The sequence below is a fragment of the Temnothorax longispinosus genome, chromosome 3, assembly GCF_030848805.1.
Source record: "Temnothorax longispinosus isolate EJ_2023e chromosome 3, Tlon_JGU_v1, whole genome shotgun sequence".
NCBI lineage: Eukaryota > Metazoa > Arthropoda > Insecta > Hymenoptera > Formicidae > Temnothorax > Temnothorax longispinosus.
The window spans coordinates 18251183-18276539 of NC_092360.1; the positions used below are offsets into that span (position 1 = coordinate 18251183).

The window sequence follows — 25357 nt, forward strand, 5'->3', positions numbered from 1 at the left end:
AAGTTTTGCTTGCAGTTTCTTGCACTGTTCCAAAATGTGCTCCTTACTCATTTTTTCAAGAGACGAACTATGGCGCAGAAAGTTAAAAGTTTCATTGTGCTGTTTCAATAACTCGAAACGTTCGTTTAAGGAGCTTATTGCTGTATCTGAAATATAAAAATAAAAATTTATTTTAAAGTTGTTTTTAGGAACTGTAATTGTTTCGTCTTCGTATTCATAATCAAACTGTTTTTTTTTCCTCCTCGGGCGTACTTTCACTGGACTTGGGAAGTCTTCATCAGCTTCAACAATTTTAGCCAATTCCTTAGCACGCGTGACAAAGTCTTCAAACCCTTCATCAGATCGTTTATCTGTTAAACTGGTTACGAGATTTTTCAGAACTTCTGCTGATAAAGAAATATTCATTTCGTAGTCTTGAAGCATTTTACTGACAACATTTACATTCGAAAGAATCTCGTGCCAAATGACGATTAAGCACACAAATTTAAAATTAGAGTTTTTGTGCTAGACACTGTGCTTCATGGCGAGTGTGGATATCCGTTTCTTTGATACTCGTCAGTTCCGTTAGTACAGAATACCAATGCTTTTGTTCTGCCTGAAATATACGCTGCTCATGTTGATCTGTTGTTCTTTCCGTTTTGAACGCTATGGTCAGATCAGTCCACTTTTTGAAATTTTGTATATGTTCTAAACCTTTCTCATGTCTTGACAAGTGACGAGATGTATGTTGCCAATCACAAAAACCGTCGTTACCCAAAGTGCTGTTACAATTCGCAAATAATTTACAACAAAAGCAAAAAATCCTGTTTCGTGAAGGCGAGTACAATAGCCAGCTTCTGTCGCATGTTTCACCGTTTTTAAAATATGCGCGTGAAATAAGTATCGGAGAACGATCTGCTATTATTATCTTTGGGATACGACAACTGTTTTCTACAGTTGGGCTTATTTTGTACGAGATATTGCACGTCATTATTCGATTATCGCGATGGCCACTTAGCTGGATCGTCACTTATTTCCGTCACAGAGAATATTTCTGTCGCCAGTGTGTGTTCGTTTATTGTCTCAGTACTCTCAGCAACCTGCATTACAATTTCATCTCGAGCTTTATCTTCACCTTTCATTCTTGTATCATTTCCGTCTGAAGGTTCTTCGTCGTGCGTACATTCAGCCGGTAATCTTTCCTTGTCAATCGTTATTGACTTAGACGAGCTTGGTATTTCTGCCTGTCGATCGTTGACGAACAAAAATTTTTTGAGTGTGTGAAGTTGGCCCCCCCAAATGATCCAAATATAGTTCTGTTTAGAGTTCTGAATTCTTTCGGACAATAGGAAGAGTTCCTGATAAGTTTTAAAAAGAGTTCTGGCGATTAAGATAACGAAAACACCTTTTGAAAAAAGGGGGGCCAACTTCACGATTTTTTAAATCAAATTTTGAGATCGAATAGGTTCTGAATGGTCTAAACGCTTCATTTTGCGATTATCTAGAGTTCCTGTTACACAAAAAATTTTTTGGTTAATTAAAAAACAAAAAAAAATTTTGAAAATTTTATTTTAAAATCGAGTAGTTCTGAATGCCTTAAACGTTTTATTTTGCGATTACCTAGAGTTCCTGATACATAAAAAAATTTTTAGTTTAATTAAAAACAATTTTTTGGCAAAAGAAAATTTTCAATCATCTCTCGTTCAAATATCTATTATCTTGCAAATCGTTAGCCTAATCGCTTTGAGCCATAAGACTTTTCGTCACAACTCGTCGAAAAATGTCCAAAAGTCCTATCAGAACTATTCGGTACTCCAAAAAAATTTTCGACCCCGGGACTTAGAAAACTTTCAAGCATCTCTCGATCAATGTCGGTTATCTTGCAAACCGTTGGCCTAATCGCTTTGAGCCATAAGACTTTTCGTCACAACTCGTCGAGAAATGTCCAAAAGTCCCATCAGAACTATTCGGAACTCCAAAAAAATTTTTGACCTCTGGACTTGAAAAACTTTCACCGTCTGTGAAGTTGGTCCGCCTTTTTCAAAATTCGGATAAATTTGTTAGAGTTCTGGATTCTCCAGCAAGAGTTCTAGAGTTCTCTATAATTTTAGAAAGAGTTCCGATATTTAAAATGACGAAAACACCATTTAAAAAATGAGGGGTTAACTTCACGGCGCCCCCCATTTTTGAAAAAATGAATTTTTTATGGTAGTTCCGGATAGATTTCGATGAGTTCTAGAGTTCCCAATAGGTTTTATAGCGCTACGACCAATAATTCAAAAGTTACAGCCCTTTAAAGTGCCCCATTTCGAAAAATTTCTAAGTTCCTAAAAGTAAATTTTTTTTCGGAAATCGGCAGTTCCCGCGGGAGTTCTGGTCGCCCCCCGAAGAGTTCTATCAAAAACTATCAGGGTCCGAAGCGCTGCGACCAATATTTCAAAAGTTACAGCCCTTCAAAGTGTCACCTCTAAAATTAAAAAATTTCTTTTGGGAGTTCTGACGGGAGTTCTGGTCGTCGCCCGAAGAGTTTTATCGAAAACTGTTATGGCCCAAAACGCTCCGACCAATATTTCAAAAGTTATAGCCCTTCAAAGTGCCACCTCTAAAAATAAAAATTTTTTTCGGTAGTTCTGACGAGAGTTCTGTTTGCCCCCCGAAGAGTTCTATCAAAAACTATCAGGGTTCGAAGCGCTGCGACCAATATTTCAAAAGTTACAGCCCTTCAAAGTGTCACCTCTAAAATTAAAAAAATTTTTTTTGGGAGTTTTGACGGGAGTTCTGGTCGCCCCCCGAAGAGTTCTATCGAAAACTATTATGGCCCGAAACGCTACGATTAATATTTCAAAAGTTACAGCCACCCAAAGTGCTACACCTCAAAAATTTTTTAAGTCCCTAAGGGTAAATATTTTTTTTCGAAAATCGGCAGTTCTCGCGGGAGTTCTGGTCGCCCTCCAAAAGTTCTATCGAAAACCATCGGGGTCCGAAGCGCTGCGACCAATATTTCAAAAGTTACAGCCCTTCAAAGTGTCACCTCTAAAATTAAAAAATTTTTTTTGGGAGTTCTGACGGGAGTTCTGGTCGCCCCCCGAAGAGTTCTATCGAAAACTATTATGGCCCGAAGCGCTACGATTAATATTTCAAAAGTTACAGCCACCCAAAGTGCCACAGCTCAAAAATTTTTTAAGATCCTAAGGGTAAATATTTTTTTCGGAAATCGGCAGTTGCCGCGGGAGTTCTGGTCGCCCCCCGAAGAGTTCTATCGAAAACCATCAGGGTCCGAAGCGCTGCGACCAATATTTCAAAAGTTACAGCCCTTCAAAGTGTCACCTCTAAAATTAAAAAATTTTTTTTGGGAGTTCTGACGGGAGTTCTGGTCGTCCCCCGAAGAGTTTTATCGAAAACTGTTATGGCCCAAAACGCTCCGACCAATATTTCAAAAGTTATAGCCCTTCAAAGTGCCACCTCTAAAAATAAAAAAATTTTTTCGGGAGTTCTGACGGGAGTTCTGGTCGCCCCCCGAAGAGTTCTATCGAAAACTGTTCCGGCCCGAAGCGCTCCGACCAATATTTCAAAAGTTACAGCCACCCAAAGTGCCACACCTCAAAAATTTTTTAAGTCCCTAAGGGTAAATATTTTTTTTCGGAAATCGGCAGTTCTCGCGGGAGTTCTGGTCGCCCCCCGAAGAGTTCTATCGAAAACCATCAGGGTCCGAAGCGCTGCGACCAATATTTCAAAAGTTACAGCCCTTCAAAGTGTCACCTCTAAAATAAAAAAATTTTTTTTTGGAGTTCTGACGGGAGTTCTGGTCGCCCCCCGAAGAGGTCTATCGAAAACTATTATGGCCCGAAGCGCTACGATTAATATTTCAAAAGTTACAGCCCTTCAAAGTGTCACCTTTAAAATTAAAAAATTTTTTTTGGGAGTTCTGACGGGAGTTCTGGTCGTCCCCCGAAGAGTTTTATCGAAAACTGTTATGGCCCAAAACGCTCCGACCAATATTTCAAAAGTTATAGCCCTTCAAAGTGCCACCTCTAAAAATAAAAAATTTTTTTCGGGAGTTCTGACGGGAGTTGTCTCTGTGAAGTTGGCACCTCACTTTCAAAAATCGAAAAATTTATCAACAGTTCTATTTGCACCCGCAATAGTTCTACAGTTCCTGCTAATTTTTAGAAATAGTTCCGTTGATTTAGTTAAAAAAAATGAATATTGAAAATATGAGGTGCTAACTTCTCGTAGCACTTCATGTTTCGAAAAAAATAATTTTAACCATGACGTTTTATAGTTCTCGAAAAGTTCTACAGTTCCTGATAGGTTTTAGCAATAGTTCCGGTCAATAAGTATTTTTAAACAAATTTTTAATCTGACCACGAGCACCTCAAGTTCCAAAAAAATTGATTTTTACCATGAAATTCTATAGTTCTCAAAGAGTTCTACAGTTCCTGATAGATTTTAGCAACAGTTCCGGCCTCTAAATATTTTTTTAACAATTTTTTACTTTTACCGCTGGCACCGCACACAAGAGTAAAGTCATGAATCGCAGGCAGTTCCGATCGACTTCTTGACAGTTCTCGATAGTTCTCGCATAGTTCCAACAGTTTTTATAGGTTTTGGCAACAGTTCCGGCCTCCAAATATTTTTTTAACAATTTTTTACCGCTGGCACCGCACACAAGAGTAAAGTCATGAATCGCAGGCAATTCCGATCGACTTCTTGACAGTTCTCGATAGTTCTCGCATAGTTCCAACAGTTTTTATAGGTTTTAGCAACAGTTCCAGCCTTCAAATATTTTTTTAACAATTTTTTAATTTGACCGCTGGCACCTCATCTACGGGAAATACAAGGTGCTAGCAATTCTGATCGTTTTCTTCAGAGTTCTTTGGAACTCTTGTCAAAACGTATTTAAATGCTCGGAACTATGTGAGAACTGCCGAGAACTCTGAAGAAAACGATCGGAGTTGCCAGCACCCCGTATTTCTCGTAGATGAGGTGGCCAGCGGTCAAATTAAAAAATTGTTTAAAAATAGTAAATAGCTGGAACTCTTGTCAAAACGTATTTAAATGCTCGGAACTATGTGGGAACTGCCGAGAACTCTGAAGAAAACGATCGGAATTGCCAGCACCCCGTATTTCCCGTAGATGAGGTGCCAGCGGTCAAATTAAAAAATTGTTAAAAAAATATTTAGAGGCCGGAACTGTTGCTAAAACCTATAAAAACTGTTGGAACTATGCGAGAACTATCGAGAACTGTCAAGAAGTCGATCGGAACTGCCTGCGATTCATGACTTTACTCTTGTGTGCGGTGCCAGCGGTAAAAGTAAAAAATTGTTAAAAAAATATTTAGAGGCCGGAACTGTTGCTAAAATCTATCAGGAACTGTAGAACTCTTTGAGAACTATAGAATTTCATGGCAAAAATTAATTTTTTTGGAACTTGAGGTGCTCGTGGTCAGATTAAAAATTTGTTTAAAAATACTTGTTGACCGGAACTATTGCTAAAACTTATCAGAAACTGTAGAACTTTTCGAGAACTATAAAATGTCATTGTTAAAATTATTTTTTTCGAAACATGAGGTGCTACGGGAAGTTAGCACCTCATATTTTCAAAATTCATTTTTTTTAACTAAATCAACGGAACTATTTCTAAAAATTAGCAGGAACTGTAGAACTATTGCGGGTGCAAATAGAACTGTTGATAAATCTTTCGATTTTTGAAAGTGAGGTGCCAACTTCACAGAGACACGGGAGTTCTGGTCGCCCCCCGAAGAGTTCTATCGAAAACTGTTACGGCCCGAAGCGCTTCGACCAATATTTCAAAAGTTACAGTCCTTCAAAAAGTGCCACCACCAAAATTAAAAACTTTCAATCATTATTCTAAAGAAATCGCCATATACGGTTCGAGCAATAGATCTAAGGCAGCTCAATATTATATTATCTATATGTATATTAAATACGCGTATTTTTCAACATGTTATTTAGAATATTGATTTTATATCTTATCGGTTTTAACATACAAGTATTAACTTTCAATTATTTCTCGATCAAATATCAGTTATCTTGCAAAGACTTTTCTTATGGCTTCTGCACACAGGACGCGGAAACGCTTGCCGCGCGGCAAGAAGCGACGCGGTAGCCAATCAACGTGTTGCTTTTCCGTAAGAACTAAAAGTTTATTGGCTACCGCGTCGCTTCTTGCCGCGCGGCAAGCGTTTCCGCGTCCTGTGTGCAGAAGCCATAAGAAAAGTCTTTGCAAGATAACTGATATTTGATCGAGAGATAATTGAAAGTTAATACTTGTATGTTAAAACCGATAAGATATAAAATCAATATTCTAAATAACATGTTGAAAAATACGCGTATTTAATATACATATAGATAATATAATATTGAGCTGCCTTAGATCTATTGCTCGAACCGTATATGGCGATTTCTTTAGAATAATGATTGAAAGTTTTTAATTTTGGTGGTGGCACTTTTTGAAGGACTGTAACTTTTGAAATATTGGTCGGAGCGCTTCGGGCCGTAACAGTTTTCGATAGAACTCTTCGGGGGGCGACCAGAACTCCCGTCAGAACTCCCGAAAAAAATTTTTTATTTTTAGAGGTGGCACTTTGAAGGGCTATAACTTTTGAAATATTGGTCGGAGCGTTTTGGGCCATAACAGTTTTCGATAAAACTCTTCGGGGGACGACCAGAACTCCCGTCAGAACTCCCGTCAGAACTCCCAAAAAAAATTTTTTAATTTTAGAGGTGACACTTTGAAGGGCTGTAACTTTTGAAATATTGGTCGCAGCGTTTCGGACCCTGATGGTTTTCGATAGAACTCTTCGGGGGGCGACCAGAACTCCCGCGAGAACTGCCGATTTCCGAAAAAAAATATTTACCCTTAGGGACTTAAAAAATTTTTGAGATGTGGCACTTTGGGTGGCTGTAACTTTTGAAATATTAATCGTAGCGCTTCGGGCCATAATAGTTTTCGATAGAACTCTTCGGGGGGCGACCAGAACTCCCGTCAGAACTCCCGTCAGAACTCCCGAAAAAAATTTTTTAATTTTAGAGGTGACACTTTGAAGGGCTGTAACTTTTGAAATATTGGTCGCAGCGCTTCGGACCCTGATAGTTTTTGATAGAACTCTTCGGGGGGCGACCAGAACTCCCGCGGGAACTGCCGATTTTCGAAAAAAAAATTTACTCTTAGGAACTTAGAAATTTTTCGAAATGGGGCACTTTAAAGGGCTGTAACTTTTGAATTATTGGTCGTAGCGCTATAAAACCTATTGGGAACTCTAGAACTCATCGAAATCTATCCGGAACTACCATAAAAAATTCATTTTTTCAAAAATGAGGGGCGCCGTGAAGTTAACCCCTCATTTTTTAAATGGTGTTTTCGTCATTTTAAATAACGGAACTCTTTCTAAAAATTATAGAGAACTCTAGAACTCTTGCTGGAGAATCCAGAACTCTAACAAATTTATCCGAATTTTGAAAAAGGCGGACCAACTTCACAGACGGTGAAAGTTTTTCAAGTCCCGAGGTCGAAAATTTTTTTGGAGTTCCGAATAGTTCTGATGGGACTTTTGGACATTTCTCGACGAGTTGTGACGAAAAGTCTTATGGCTCAAAGCGATTAGGCCAACGGTTTGCAAGATAACCGACATTTGATCGAGAGATGCTTGAAAGTTTTCTAATCCCGGGGTCGAAAATTTTTTTGGAGTACCGAATAGTTCTGATAGGACTTTTGGACATTTTTCGACGAGTTGTGACGAAAAGTCTTATGGCTCAAAGCGATTAGGCTAACGATTTGCAAGATAATCGATATTTGAACGAGAGATGATTGAAAATTTTCTTTTGCCAAAAAATTGTTTTTAATTAAACTAAAAATTTTTTTATGTATCAGGAACTCTAGGTAATTGCAAAATAAAACGTTTAAGGCATTCAGAACTACTCGATTTTAAAATAAAATTTTCAAAATTTTTTTTTGTTTTTTAATTAACCAAAAAAAATTTTTGTGTATCAGGAACTCTAGATAATCGCAAAATGAAGCGTTTAGACCATTCAGAACTATTCGATTTCAAAATTTGATTTAAAAAATCGTGAAGTTGGCCCCCCTTTTTTCAAAAGGTGTTTTCGTTATCTTAATCGCCAGAACTCTTTTTAAAACTTATCAGGAACTCTTCCTATTGTCCGAAAGAATTCAGAACTCTAAACAGAACTATATTTGGATCATTTGGGGGGGCCAACTTCACACACTCAATTTTTTTATTGCTCCTTCATCTTTGAGTAATTCTGCGTCTCTTTGAAGCTTTCGTTTTCTGTATTCAGCTCCCGATAAACGTTTTGTTTTTTGGTCTGACATCTAGAAATTGTGAAGTTTATATTGTTTACAGCACAGAACATTTTCATTACGTTGGCGTTGCAGCAATGTTACAATTTTGCAAATTGGAACGTAATATTGTAGAGACATTATAGAAACATCATTGTAATATTTCGGTAGTTCGTTCGTTTACTGCTCTGTGACGTGAGATGCGTTATCTATCTCGTATTTAAGTTTTAGTCATGAGAATTATTTAAAGCTTGCAAAAAGCAAGCAGTTAATAATATTAAAGATACACTACTTCAGTTTAATTTCTGAAACAACCCCAACGCAGAAACTTCAGATATTGATTGTTTACAAATTTTGGACAGATAAATGTTCAGCGAATGAACGAAAATCATCCGTCTATTATCTATTTAAGATGTAGAGTTCAATATGCATATAAATATAAATAAAATTTTTTATTTTATGAAATAAATCAATAAATATATTATTATTTAATCAATTACGTTGACTTGTATAACCTTTCTGTACTGTATGGGCATTGTTGCATCTATATACACACACTTTGTAGTTCCAGCTGCATACAATGAAAATGATACGCGATACTATATACAGTATATGTATATGTATAAGTATATGTATAAGATATGTAAGATATGTAAGATGTATAAGATATGTAAGATATGTAGCATACCTTATACTTTGGATAGTTTGGATCTTGCAGTGTCGTATACGGGATTCGGGGATTCTCACTCCCACTTAGCGATACAAGCTGATTCTCAGTTCGCAACATTGGCAACATTGCCAGAACTAAGAGTGCCATCCTAATAAAACCAAATAACCTATATTTATATGTGCGAGAGCAGCGCCTAACTATGATTCAGCTTTCAGATTTCTAGTTCGACTTCAAATTTTTTCCAAATTTTTTTTATTTTATTTTGGTTGTACGATTAATTTTAAAGACTCGTCGACGGCCGCTAGCCGCCCCTTCGAGGCGGCCGCCCGGGTGCACTGCACCCGTTGCACCCCGGCTTGAAACGGCCCTCGTAATTGTTTCTATACTCGATAACTGGCGTCTAGTCTCAAGGGCTAGCTACGCACTCACCGTGTCTCCGCACTGACCGAGTCACCACTCTCGCATCGTGCACGCAGTGTCCGGACCATCCGAGAACTCGGGCGTGAAGATTCATTTTTTAACTTTTTCATATTTACTGCTCTTTGGGGAGCAAACGGATTGGCAGCCGAGAGATCCCCAGATAACCGTGCTTTTTCTTGGCCGCACAATTCACCATGGACAGCGGTACTTGAGCCCGTATCAACTACAGGTTCTTAGAGGTGCGCTCAGATCGCCATTGATGCTATTTGATTACTGCAGAGCGCACCAGCCAGCTGACATCAGATTTTGCGACCGAGCCGTACTGAATCGGAACAGCCCCATTGCAACGTTCCAGTGAGACCTCTGGGAGGTGGGCGCATGACTTGACTGAGAGAGACTATACATTCGCATTACCAGACCAGCGTAACTGACTCTGATCCTAGGCCTAAAAAGAGTCGTGCAGAGAATCATAGGCCTAACAGTGCGGGCACTGTTGTATTGTATCAGGGGAGTCAGAAGTGCTTGCACCAGCGTAATTTTTTATTCTAATACAACCCCGCTATTTTTTTCGTGCTTCTTTTTGCCACGATTCACAAAAAGTAGTATAGCCTTCGAGAATCACTGTGTAGTTTTGTTAATTTGATTTGGTGTAGATTTATTTAAAAAAAAAAACATAAAACAAAAAAACAAATAGAAAAAAAAACAAAAAAAACAAAAAACAAAAAATGACATATAGAGTATAGACTAATGATTATATGTACAGAATAATTTGTAATTAATGGTAATTGCAAGCCGTTTGATCATAATTCGTAGTGTAGAAATATTTCATTGTTTTGAAAAATTATACATTTCTTTTTTAAATGGAAGAAAGTTACGCAACTTTTTTTTCAACTTTTTAATACGCTATGACCATCTGAACTTGATGTATTAAATTATGCGTTTTACTTTTTAATATTGTTTACGATAATCTTATCGTTGCATCTTTAATACGCGTTGTATATCGATGCTGCGTGATTTATATTAATATTACTTTCGTATAACAAACTTTCTCCGTGAATATATCTCCGATTTAAGGTCGATTCAGACATAATCTGTTGTTTTTTTAGTTATATTTCTTTTATTATAAAATCAATGTTATTATAATAAAAAATAAAAGTAATTATTTATACAATTATTTTTATTTTTACTGTAAAATACTTTCACAGATAAAATTCGTTTGTTAAAAATTGCGTTTAGCAGAATGTCTATTTTGCAACTGATAGAAGTTAAAAAATTTTTATGCGGACTTAGTCGAATTTCATCCGTTGTATCTTCGAATATTTTCTTAACTACTTGACTAGTGACCGGATCGCCCTTAATTAGTGGAAGAATTGCAGGCGTTCTAATGGGAGTTTTGAATAGATCTGTAAGAGTTTTAAAAGAAATTATTATTGTCGAAAGCGATCCGGCTACTAGTTACAAAGATATTCGACTTCGAAAATGCAACGCGTAAAATTCGACTAAGTCCACGTACAAATTTTTTTGAAAGTTCCAGGCGTTCTGATAAGAGTTTTGGGTAGAACTCTAAGCGTTCTGAAAGAATAACTTTTTATGATAATGATTTTTTAAAATAATGCTAAATAAGGTTTTGTAATTCTTTATCAGGAACTCGAGAACTATTTTACGCGGTACATGCTTAAGAGTGTATAGTCGTATTATTAAGTCACTATAAGTCTACTTTATGTAAATATTCGTCAATCGAGTCATTAATATGCATTAATAAATAAATTAAATTCTGTAAATTTAATTTTATTTTGTATTGATTTTATATACATCCACACCCAAAAAAGCGGGTATATTCCTGGTAATGATAGGGCCATCTTAGGGGAATATAAGGGATTTCATAAGGTAATTATCAAGGCCCTGATTATTTAGCCTCTAAGGGCCCTCAATGAAAAAGCGTGACCGGCCTTAAGGGGATCCTATAGCGAAGGCCGAACTTCCTCGACGTCGGTAATGTCAACATTTCTAATCCTGTTTTCTATGTTATATATCTATGTCTGTCCTTGTCTAACCAGAGGCATCTGTCTTTGTTCGATTGCTGCGCCATCTCTCGCTACACGCAATACTGCTTATCCTGTCAACCTAAATGTGCTTTTGCTTAATAAAACTTCATTTTACGGAATCTTTTTTTCTAGACGTTGAATCTTAGTTTTATTTACATGATATTGTTCCTACATGTTGTCCCTACGTCGCCTTGGTGTCATTATATATATATAAACTGCAGTAATTTTGTTATTGTCGTCAGATGACATTTGTATGTGCCCAAATTAGTAAAATTTTTATTTTTTTTTGTTCCCGATATGAAATCGTACAACGCGATGTAGATTTTTGTGCGTACTTTAATTCTAGACCAAAAACTTGCAATTCTGTAAAGCCAATTCAAAAATTCCTTAAAATGAAAAAATGTCGGTAACTACCGCCACTATAGGATCCCCTTAAAGGGTTCTTGTTGGGTTTCCACATTAGGGCCCAAACAAAGTTAGGGAAAATTAACAGAGGCCTTATCAAAGCCCTAACGCAATTTCCACACGGGGCGACGTGTAATCGTGAGTTTTTCGGAAACTCGTATTTCGAACGTTATCTCGCGCAAAAATCTTATGACGGTAAATAGCTCGCGAGCGTCTGCAGTTCCATGAAGATTTGCGATAATTGCGGACGATTCGTTATATAAGAGAGGTTTGCGACACGAATGCGACGTTTCGTATTGCAAGGCGTGTTGTTTGTTGCTAATTATTTATGTTGTTACGTACGAAACTTTTATACTAAATTTCGGACGACACGTTGAAAAATTCGAACGGTTAGACGACGCACGCTAGCCTCGGAGTTCCGAGCGAACTCTCAGTTTCTTGTAAATGTTTATCTTATCGGACGACCCTTGGAGGTCTGGGGGCCAAATGGGGCCCAAAACTACGCTTCTAGAATGTTCTAGAAGCTTCTAGAAAACCTCCCCCCTTAAGACGCGTAGAAATGGCGGGAATCTCGGAAGATTCTGGTCATTTTTGGGTATAAATAGGACGGAAAACGCCGCGAAGACGCACATAGTTCTGAGCTTCGGTTCCTTACACATAGTCCTTCGGCTTTAGCACTTCAATTTGCTCAGCCAAAATCATTTTCCTAAATCTCACTCAATTCCAGACAGTCAGTTTCCTACATTCGACTGTATGTACGTCTAAATCCGAGCATTCGCGCTCGATCTTGGGACTTTGTTGAAAATACGTAAAAATATCGGTAATATCGTAATATCTGGCTCGCATACGGCGAATGAGTTCCCACTTTCAGTGAATGATTTTCCGTCTAAATAAATAGCGGATTATCTATAAAGAATTGGTGGATGCTGCAGATTCCACGATAAGGTACCTTTGAATTTATTATCTCGAATATTCGGTTCTTTTGTCAGATATCTCCCTGATGAAAGTGATACTTTACAAGTGCGCACGTGCTAATTCAAATATTCGGTTACAGAACATAACGTTATTTGCTTATATTTGTCCGCAAGAAAGGACGTTTATTATTTATTCAGATTAATGAGAAAAGGAGATAAATTCTTATCTCGGAACGTAAATTCAGTGGAATTCCAATTAATACTTCTGATTGATGCGCATACATGGATTAGATTGATCATGAAATAATATTCCTTGGGATTCGTTGTGTGTCTTATATATATATTAAGGACTCATATTTCGTTTACTTTATAAAACTCTCTCGTACATACTGTATATAACGAACTTTATGTTAATTCGACAGATTATTACTGTTTAAGATAATATGTTGACTACTCGATTCTTTCGAAATGATATTATAAATTGATTAACGACTTACAACAATTATGAACCGTGCGAACTGATTAACTTCTTTACTCAATTACGTTATGTAAAGTTACTATTGCGATCCTCTTCGTATTTCATTCGATTAATTATAAGGATTTATGCTACAAAGATCTACTGCTTTCAGTAACGTATATGGAATAATTATATTTACTACTTTCAAGGAAAAGTTTCGACTTCAATCAAAACGACAGTTACTGATAGACTGTTAATTTATAACATTATCGAATTTAATTCCTGCATAATTCTTTCATTTATAATAATTCTCACGTTGAGATTTAATGTATTTTGAATTCTTTTGTTTTCTTAATTCCATATTCGTTATCTTAATATGTATTAATTGTGTTCATTCTCTTTATATTATTTTTCGTACTTATTATAATTGATGTGTTTGCTTCAAAGATAATCCCTTGCAGAAGTTCTACATAGAGAAGAGATCACTTATTTCATTTTAATAATTGAGAATATTTAATACATTGAATATTCTTTAATACTTTATTCCTCGATTTTAGTTTGAAATATTTCGTAAATGGATCTCAGTCTTAACTTATTATTTGTAATAAGATTCCGTTAAACGAAGGGAATATCTTCTTTACAATGTTTTGTATCGAAAGTACATATTTATGATTACATTTATGTTTCACGACCAAATGATAGAATTGATTGTTTTATGAACTCAGTAAATTAACGATTCTATTTCTTAATTTGAATATCGTTTCTCCTTCTCCACCATCCTTAGCTCACGCAACATACGGGGCGTGTACAGACTTAATCCCTGTACGCTTATATTTTAAGATCGCGCCTCACGCATAACTCAGTTGTACTAAATTTTAAGAATAAAGGTAAGATAAGTTTGAAAAAGGAATAAGCTCAAAATCTGGAATCTCATCTCGTGTTAAATTCTTGATCGATCACTTCTAAGATTCAACCGAGACAGCGTCGTCGTCGAGTTAGCGTCAAGAAACGCAGTATCCGACATATTCTCTTAATCGTCGCGCGCGCACGAACCAAGAATTCAAGAAGCGGAGGAGGAGGATATAAGCATGTCTTTTCTTCACACGCACTAGAGCGAGTGTTTAAAGAGCGAGCTCGATTTCTTCTCATTGCCACCCACTTAAACTAGTATCTAGAGCTCGCAATGGATCTATTACAAACCCATAACTTCCCGCGGGGACGACGCGCTTATAGAATTCGTCATACCTGGTCACGGGGAAGACTACCTGGATCTCACGTACACCATGTTGAGTCTTCGTATACGCATAGAAACTTCTCCCCTAGCAGGCGGCGCGGGGGGGGGGGGGGGCGGCGCGCTGTTCAGAAAAGCATCAAAGAATATTTTGCTTATACATAATCAGATGACCCAAAATTAACATGAAATAGTAACGATGTATAGTTTGAATAAACGATTCTTATATACTGTAATAATAACGCATATAAAAGTTTTATAGATTATAATATAATTAATAATATAACACATAATATTATAATAACAATAATTACAAATTATTGTTAAATGTAAATTGTAAAAAAAAAGTTAATATTTTTAATTAGAAATTTAAAAAGTATAACACAAATAACAAATATTTAATTTATATTTGATTTACAATTAAAATCTGATATTATTTGCGATATATATCGGGTGTTATTATCCTAGCACAACTTAAAAATTGCGTTTAAATGTGAATCTGTTAAATATCCGCGTAATCGTGATTTATTTAATTTTATAATAGAAAATAATTGTCCACATGAATATGTAGAACCGAACATACTCATTATTTTTGCGGCGCGATGAGTGTGTAGTTGAGGAAAACGCTCTAGAGGTACATATGTGAATAAAATTGTACGATGTCAGTTGTTGTGTGGAAACGATTTGTAAGGAAAGTGTCACATTTCAAATCAATTAATTCTAATTGTATATCTGCGGGAACGATATTAATATCAACAGTAAAAGGTGTCATAAAGATAAGCAAATCTATTTCTAAAACATGCATTTCCCTGAAGCGACGGTCGAATTCACCATGCAATAATTAAAGTGAATTTATATATATATACTTTTCGCATTGCTCATGTGCATGGCAACAGATAATAAATTTGGAAAGTGCAACAACTGTCGGGATTGAAATTGGTTAATCCATAAATTAAGTTTCATTTTAAAAGAGCAAATTTCATCAAACATATGAATAATTAATTTATCCTTGCCTTATAAAGAATAATTTAATGTATTTAAATGATTAGTGATATCCGAAAGAAAGCAAGATCGGCAATCCAGGAAGGCTGTGACAGTTCAGGCACAGATCTATCTTTTATTTCTAAAAAAAATAGTTATTTCTTCGCGTAAACGAAAGAAACGCTCAAGAGTTTTACCTCGACTAAGCCATCGCGTTTCACAAAAATAGGGGATATCAATATAGTCCGACTCTAAAGAAGATAAAAACTCACGAAATTGGCGATGGTTCAATCCTGTAGTTCTAATAAAATTTACAACTTTAATAACAATTTTCATTACTTCGTTATACTTTAAAGATTTTGCGCACAAAGCCTCTTGATGGATAATACAATGGATCGAATGTATTTCTTGACTTGATTGCGCCATTAATTTGACTTCAAACGTCCTAGGAAGCCCGTATTACATCCAACCATTGCTGCAGCACCATCAGTAGCAACTGAAGCTAATTTGTCCCAAGATAGGTTTATGCTTTCCACTGCTTCTTCAACACTAGACAATATGTCTTCTCCAGTTGTAGTATCTTTCAGATGTATTATATTTAAAAGTTTCTCAGTAATAGAGACGTTGCGCTATCCACACCACGAATAAAAATTGCCAATTGTGCGATATCAACAACGTCAGTATTTTCATCAAGAGCTAACAAAAAAGCAATAAAATTCTTTGCTTTTAATAGCAATTGTTGCTCGAGATCTTCACTTAATTTTTTAGCGTGCCACAGTTCGATCGAGGAAAAAGACTAATTGATTTATATTTACATTATCAGGACATACTGTCTCTGCCGCAATTTCGAGACATTGCTTGACAAATGGACCAATGCTAAATGGACATGATTCGCGTGCAATAAGATGAGCAATTTTATAACTAGCTTCTAAGTTGTGCATGAAGTTGTCTGTAGACATGCAGTATGCACAACAGCCCGCGGGCGCCCGTGCCCAATTTCAGCGTTTTGCCGATCATTGGATTATAGCTATGTTAAACCCATAGAAAATACAATTCAATGTAATGTCATCAATAATGTTATTGGAAGTGTCATATCTTACGTTCTCCGCAAACATTACGTTTGTCGATTATGTGCAATGACTTACTACGAATGACAGCAATCGATTTTCGATTTATACCAAAGTTCTCTCCTATTGCCTAAATATTGACGATTACCGTCATTCCAGGATCCTCTTAAAATGTTTTTTCAATGAATTCTGAGCAAAATGCTTTCAGTTATTTTATTTATTTACCTTTACCTTTTCCATATATAGTAAATGATTTAATAAATGTATATTATTATTAACTTTTTTTTACGTTTTTTTTACGGAAAAATCTTCTACTACCGGCCGTTCTTAGAAATCCTTAAGTAAGAGATTGGACACCGTCGACCGTCCGCCATATTGTTCAGGACACCTATGACGCGCTTTCCAAAAATGTTTAAATCAATTTAGTATCTATATGGTTTATTAACGTACAAAAAATGAATTTAACTAAAAATTCATATATGTTTATATTAATAGTTTAAAGAAAATCTGATTTTTGGAAAAATTTAAAATAAAACACGTCATAATGGTGTGTTTAAACAGTAGCGCGGAATATATAACCACTATCAAAATTCTTTATCCTCCTATTTATATTTTTAAATTACAGGAATTTCATACATAATAATAATACAATTTTTGTATCTAACAAATTTGTATGCATAATTCTAATAAATAAATAAATATCTGAAATCAATAAAACATTTTATTATTGAATACATGTGTGCATATATAGCTACACTTTTACTTGCAAAAGTATTATTATTTACATATTTATCAGGTGATATTACAGACATTTGTTTTAACCTTACTCCAATAAAATACTGTATAATTTTTGTTTCAAAGATTGACAATTTGGTATATCATATGTTAGATTATTATAGATATCAGTATAATCTTAAATCAATACATTTGTCATAAACTATGTTAAAATAAAATCTGAATATTTTTTTAATATTTAAAATAAAATAAAATGTTTTCTCATCAATAAAAAATAATGTATCATTTTTAAAACAACGTATACGCATTAATGCAGCACATGTATATGTAGTTGCAATTGTACTACCTGTTACACTAATGCAATTATCACAAATATTATATCTCTTCTTTTATTTTATACATTACGTACCCTCCCAAGTAATATAAACAGTTTAGACTTATATTATTAAAAATTATATTCTGGTTATCGCAAATATCACTTATATTTGTTTGTACTATATTATTATTATTTAACAAATTCTCTTTAGTTTTTTTTTTTAATTCTGAAAAGAATTCTCTATTATTAAGGTCATAACTACTATTTTCGGGATTTTTCATTGTAAAAATGTTATTAATTTTAAATCATTTTTAAATTGTATAGCATTTGGAATTATGTGCTTTATTCGGATAATTGAAAATAAATTTTCGAGGCAATCCTGCATAAATCTTCCTAATAAAACAAATTTGAAAGCTTCTTTTTCTAATAAATAGGTACTTAATTCTATAGCAGATTTTGTGGAAATAATTATTCCTTTTTGAAAAGGTTTCTATGCCTCTGATTTGCCAACTTTTATTTTTGAAATTACAAAGATTACGTCATGTAAAAAGTTTATTGTTTCTTCAAATTTAGTCATATTTAATTTACGTAAAGCTAATCTCGGAGTTCTTGATGACATTATCTTAAACCATTCTGATATGAAACCAATGAACCATGCAGTTGTAATAAAACTGATATTTCCGTTATTATTCCCAATAAATGTTAACGCTGAAGCAACAAAATGATTCAATACTTGCCTCGCATTATTAACTTTGTAACGATGCGCCCCAAAACGCATCATTCCCGGCGAGCATCAGCCGGATGCCGCCCGGCCGAACACCCGCCGGGCGAGACAAGGCACGATGTGCCCTTTTTTAAACTATTCATCTCGCGTATCAGTCCGCAAACGGACTTAAGGCCTTCACACACAAATCGACGTAAGACGTAAATCGTAAGGAAATCCACCAATCAGAGTCGACTATTCCCCTCTTTAAGAGGGAAGAAGAGGGGAATAGTCGACTCTGATTAGTGGATTTCCTTACGATTTACGTCTTACGTCTTCCGTCGATTTGTGTGTCCGGGGCTTTAGCACGGCAACCGACTCGGAGCGCCGAGCGGTGCCGAAAACGGCCGAGAGCCACCGAACGCAATCGCGGCGTCGGGGCGCCGTACTTCTCGAACGCTCCACCGCTCCATCCCGGCGCGCGCGATTGCCGTCGCGTATACCCCCGCCACGCCGACACGCCACCGCGGGCGTATATAAACCGAGCAATGTTGCTAGGTTTGAGATTCCACCGTGAGCCAGCAAACCGATCCGACCGATTCTCCGCTGCTCACGGATCCCGAAATCCCACAGTCGAACAACCAGGAGGTAGAGAGTATTCTCTGCCTCTGCCGAGTGAAGCATCTGGGCGGTTGACTCGAACTTCCCTACGAACACCTGTGACACCGGAGTGAACCAGGGTAAGAGAGTTCTTCTCTTACTCGCCAAGGGTCTTGGCCACCCGGTGCCGCCTCCCGCCTACACGAATCGATGCGCCAGGAAATAGAGAGTACTTCTCTATCTCCGCTAAGGGTCTTAGCCGCTCGATATCACGTCCAATCGCGATCCAGCACCTTACGCGCTCACTGCCGCCGTTATCCAAACCTGCGATACCGCGTCACCCGCGCCAAAATACTTCAGCGAGCCCGCACGCCCTCCGATCCGCGAAACCCCGCAATCGTCGCTTTACCAGGCGTCCGCAAACTCCGTGATATCTGTATTGTAACCGCGTCCGCGACCTATTACACGTATCCAGCGACTCCGCGATATCTGCATTTCACCGCTATTATAAACCGCGCCCGCGATCTATCACACGTAGCCATCGACTCCGCGATCACTGTAATCCGTCGCTATCGTAGCAGCGACCGCGATCTTTTGTACATATTCACCGCTCCCGCGAGCATCTCTATGTATTCACGCGTAATTGAATAAATACCTTATTTTGTTTTCACGCGTAATTGAATAAATACCTTATTTTGTTTTGTTATATTTTAACCGAGTCTTGTGTCTTCCTCCGCGCCTACTCCGAACCCTGACCAGCCGCGAGCTAAATCCGCGCTTCGGAAGCTAGGTTGTTTTAACTTTTATTTTTTGAAAATGATTTTTTGTATCTAGCAATTGTAATTTTAATTTTGACGCTAGACTTATACTACGTTTACGCGAGCGTTACTTCTGTAGTAACTTACGATAATTCCTTCGCGTAAACAGGATTTTGTAGTAACTTACGATAATTTACTCCGTGTAAACGAGTGAATTATCGTAAGTTACTACAGAAGTAACGCTCGCGTAAACGTGTATTAGACCATAATCTATTTGATCTTCAGAAGTACATAATTTATTTAAATCTTTTGCTCTGGCTGCATTAGTTAGCAAATCAAACATAGTAACAATTTCATCAGGGATAATTATTATTGTTTCATTTTTTAAAAAACTTTGATTTATATTTTTCAAGGCATGAGCACAATCATGAAAAAAGAAGAGCTTATACGACTTTTGTCATTAAGGTGTTGACAGGAATTGATTATTGTACTATGCCTCGATATATTAATTCCAAATGATTTCCACATTGTCATATTTGCTGATCCCATATCAGATGTTACACTGTGAACCCGTAATCCTAATATTTTCAGCTTTTTTTATAATATCGCAAATAATTGAATTAAACTTATTACCGTCAGCAGAATCACCTGTAAAACAATAAGCCACGACCTGCTTCCACCTGCTATAGCAATACTAGTTAACATGCATAAGTACTAATGCTTTCGAAGCAAATTTTTTTTAATTGCTATTATTACATAATTCTGCAGAATCAACATATGAATTTGTTGAAATATCAAATTATCTGCTAGGAGTTATAGACATTTCATCTAGAACCAACATACAATGTTTATCAATATTACTTTTAAAAGCAGACACTTTAATTTAGAGAAATTTGAATATTTCTTCTAATATATCCCGTTTGTAAATTTGACATTTTCCAGTCGTCGACGTAGCGTTCTTAGTGAAGGTAATGGCAGATCACGACTTATTTCTTTATATCCCATACGACCACACATAAATTTATATCTTAATGCTTCTTTTATGGATTCATTATGGCAAACTGGAACTTTTTTGAATTCGCCAATTAATAATTTAATTTGATTCTTAGTTAAAACTTTATGAACAGCACTCTCTATTAAAGTCTACTACTTTTATTTACTTCTTCTTGCAGTCTTTTAATTTTGTAATTAGCATTTTTTAATTTTCTTTGAGTTCTATTTTGTATATTAACCCTTAACTAGCACGCGGGGTGTCAAACACCCCAAAACGAATTTCGTCAAGTTTAGGCATCTTTCTCGGTCAGTTAATCTATAAATTTCGCATAAAATTAATTAATAAAAATTTATTTTTTTCATAACAAATTTATTTTAAGAATTTTTTTGAAGCCTTAAAACTAAAAATTTCATAATTTAGGCTAATGGGTATCATTTTCCAGTGTTTAATGTATGTACTTGATTTTGTTCAAGCCTATTGGAGCCTCCATTTCGCCGTACCCAACGTTCAAAGTGTACAATACCCCGTGTGCAGATAACGTTCGATCGCGGACGTGTGCTAGTTAAGGGTTAAATAGTTTAGTATAATGTTTTTGTACTTCTTTTACTTTCATTTTACGTTTAAAACAATTATCACAGGTATTTAAATTATCACATAAGTTTGAAACTTCTATGTTATTAGCTTTTAAATCAATATCTTCATAACATAAATTCATATCATTTGTAAATTCATCATTTGCATCCATATCATTTGTAGATTCATCATTTGCATCCATATCATTTGTAGATTTATTATTTGTATCCATATTACTTGTAAATTTGTCATTTGTATCCATATAACTTATAGATTTATCATTTGAATCCATATTACTCATAGATTTGTTATTTGTGTCCCCCCATATCATCTTCAATATTTATTTTTATATTATTTTTTGCTTTATTAATAACCAATTTTTCTAAAGTGGATTTATATCTAATATATTAAACATCACTTTCTGTATCATATAAAAATGTAACTAATTCATCTGCATTCTTATTTTAAAGATGCTTATTAGAAGATGCTTTGCCTTGATCATTCAAATTCGTATTTGATCCTTTTGTAAAGAAAAAAATAATATATTGTCAAAACTTTTTTAAAGTAAAAATAAATTGAAGAATTTTAATGATATAATCTTTTAATTTAAATAAAAATAAAATAAATCAAAGAATATTTAAACAAATAAAAAATTACCTGCACCTCCAAAGAAGGTAGGTATAGCACATCTCTTTAGTTTCAAAAAACCATCTAGACATTGGTTTTCCCACATTTCAGGAGCAAAGTGCTCCTATGCATTATAGATATAATTTTATTAAAAATTTTTATATTTATAAAAAAATAAATAATATTAAAGTATCTATATAAATATCAAAGTTGTCGATGTTCAATATTACCTGACACAATGCAGAATGTTTAACAGGTACCCAATTTTCCCGATTAACATTTTAAATCCAAATTGCACATCTTTCAGGTTCTTTCAAAAAAAGTAGCACATTTTTTTTTATTTTGTGTTGAAGAATTAGAACAACCTTTGGCTGTACAACGAGGCATTTCAAATCAAATCTAAGCTAACAATAAAATAATCTCAAGTAATATACGTATGTACTATAAGTTGGAAGTTAGCATTACAAATGTATTATATACCTATATAAAATTAAAAAAATAATTAAGAGGCTTCATATAATAAAATATTAATATTATAAAAATTTATTTTATTTTAATATTTGAGAATTGTAAATATTTTATGATACTAATAATAACTATGCATCAAATCTCAAATGCTTTAAAATATTCTTCTTCTTTCTTTATTTTTTAATAAAAAAAAAAGAAGCGAAAGCAATTAAAACATTGATAGAAAACATTAGTTAAATTATATCTATATATTTAATTAACCTACTAACCTCTTAACCTGTAAGTACTAGCCTCTTCAAAATTCTTGTTTATTTTTCAATAAAAGAACTTTTATTACTTGTTATAAATTATTATGTCAGCATAAAGCTGGTATCATACAATGTACGTTTTCTTGAATAATTGCGCGCTGTTTGCACTCATAAATCTCGCAAGCGCCAAGCAGAAACGTCAATATTATAATTGATAAATTTGATCAATTTCTTTACACTAAACATAATTTTTAACCTATATATATTAGCATTATTATTACACTTTTGATTTAATTCGCTAGTCTAAATATTTTTATTTTGTTAAATAATTATAATTGTTAAATTGTAATGTTTTGATTTAATACCTTATAATTTTAAAGAAAATAATTTATTATTTAAATATGTTATAAATATTTAATAATGATAACTTAAATTTCCCTCGTAGTTGTCCTGAAAAATATGGCGGATCAAAGCACCAATCAAAAGTTGTCTAAACGGTGTCCAATCTGGTCCAATCTCTTACTTGATGATCTCTAGCCGTTCTTGACCGGTAGCCCCCTTTAGTGTCAAAGGAGGGGGAAGACCCTCTCACCCTCCGGGAGGAGGAATGAGGGGAGTGCCGGATTCTACTTGATTCTACCGGCTAGGGTCCGGACACACACTTCTGCACAACGCATAATGCGTAAGCATAAGAAAATTGATTGGTCCATACACATGTGCATAAGAAAATAGACCAATCAATTTTCTTATGCTTACGCATTATGCGTTGTGCATAAGTGTGTGCTCCCCGCTTAACTCCACGGGTGTCCGTCTCTGCGTCACTATAGGAGGCGCCCGGGAACTTGTGATAATTGCATCCGGAAAGCCTCATCCTGTTTGTATCGAATCGAATTTGCCGGTCCGCACTTTACGCGTCGGAACGCTATCTCCCGATCGGGTAGTCACTCCGCGAACGAGGAGAGGAAGTTCAAAAATTAACTAAGGCGTCGTTTGATAGACTCTCACTTTATTTTACAATAAGCTTGCGCTCGACGTGTCGCTCTTGATGGTTTCTCAAGGCTCACTGAGCTCCCGGCCGGAGCAAGCGAAGCGATCGCGGCCGGAGCTCCGAACTTTTCCGCGAGAAAATTTCGAGACGTGAGAAACGCTGATTGGCTCCAAATCGTCGAGCGACCAGACTATTGGTCGCAGTACGAGCGATCACGCGATGTACACCGGCGGTCCGGGCACGAGCAAAACACCAAAAAAACCGGGGGGAAGGCAAATAAACTCGTTTTGGAGCAAATCGAGCGTTTCTCGAATATTCCTAACGTTCGCTTTCACCTTTCAATCGTCAATTCGCAACGAATATTATTTCGGGAATATTCGAGCGCGTTCCGCACTTGCGGGGACTGGTCTTTTCAACATACCGCCCGCCTCGTATTCGAACGGATACGAAAGAAGAGGCACGAGAACGTTTGATTTTCGCAGTCGTTTTCCCTGAATCGAGAGCGGCAGTTTTCACATTATTAAGTCTATCTTACAGGTAGTTGTCGTGTGTTTTATTTACATCACCTTAGAACTTAAGCGTACTTAACTTATGCATACTATATTTACAGTCAGATATTTACAATGATACAGTCAACTATTTACAATGATATGATCATACGTGAATCGAGAAACCGTATCGCTGTCGGTTATTCCGACGAGGATCGGTTAATGGTTTCAGGCAGGCGACAGATTTGAGTTATTGGTCTTTTGAATTCCGAGTTAGCCGTACGTACAGTAATCACCCGTACGCGTCCGTCAGCTCCCGGTGAACCTGTCGGATTCGCGTGAGCTCCCACTTTGAGAGAGGCAGTAAGTTATTTTTCAGCAGAACTAGCTCGTCGATTTTGAGGTCGGGAGACGATTCAGACCATTTATGGCGTTGTTGCAGGGAATGTAAATAATCTGCTGACCAAGAACGCCAAATCTGTTCCTGCATTAACCGTATATGTTGCCATCGCGATAGGCGGCTCGTGTCGAGTTCGAGGACGGATTCCTCCGGTACGCTAACAAGCGGACGTCCTATTAGAAAGTGTCCAGGCGTTAACGCGGAAAGGTCCGTCGGATCATCGCTGAGAGCGGTGATCGGTCTAGAATTTAGGCAAGCTTCGATCTTACACAAGAGTGTGACGAATTCGGCCCGCGACAAGGTACGAGACCCTATTACTCGTCTCATGTGTTGTTTCAGACTCTTAACACTAGCCTCCCAAATCCCCCCGAAATGTGGCGCTGCCGGGGGTATGAAATGCCACTTTACACCGTCGTTGGTCAAAGTGTCATTTAGCAGAGGGTCTTGCATAAGAGCGAGAAAATGACGCTGAAGCTCGCGATCAGAACCTTGAAAATTTGTGCCGTTATCGCTATATATATCAGACGGGAGACCTCGTCGACTTACGAAACGCTGAAATGCAGCGAGAAAACCTTCCGTCGAGTAGTCCTCTACGCACTCAAGATGAATAGCTCTGGTCGCGAGACACACGGCGACGTAATGCTTCCTCCCCCTTTGACCCCGGCCAACAAACGGAATAACGTTCATAGGGCCGGCGTAGTCAACTCCGGTGTGAGTAAAGGGCGGAGAAGGATTTACTCGCTGTTTGGGCAGATCGCCCATGAGCTGAGTAGCGGTGTTCGCGGACTGACAAACACACGCGACACAGCAAAGTACATGGGACCTAACCAGACTACGCGCGGAAAGAATCCAGAAGTTCTGTCTCAAAACTCTCAGCGTCAGCTGCGTTCCGCCGTGGAGCGAAAGTTTGTGAGCTTGGTCAATTATTAGCTCCGAGATGCGATGTTTCGGGAGTATTACGGGGTGGCGCT

General features: G+C 36.5%; 1 protein-coding gene across 1 annotated transcript in view; it reads right to left on the reverse strand.

The window, feature by feature from the left end:
* Positions 1–134: 134 nt before the first annotated feature.
* Positions 135–25357, reverse strand: part of LOC139810117 (uncharacterized) — a 29157-nt gene continuing 3934 nt past the window's right edge. The window contains exons 4-5 of the mRNA XM_071773435.1: positions 253–386; positions 135–146 (exon numbers count right to left, since the gene is read on the reverse strand). Of these exons, the coding sequence (XP_071629536.1) occupies positions 135–146; positions 253–386 (146 nt within the window). The remainder of the gene's footprint in view (positions 147–252; positions 387–25357) is intronic.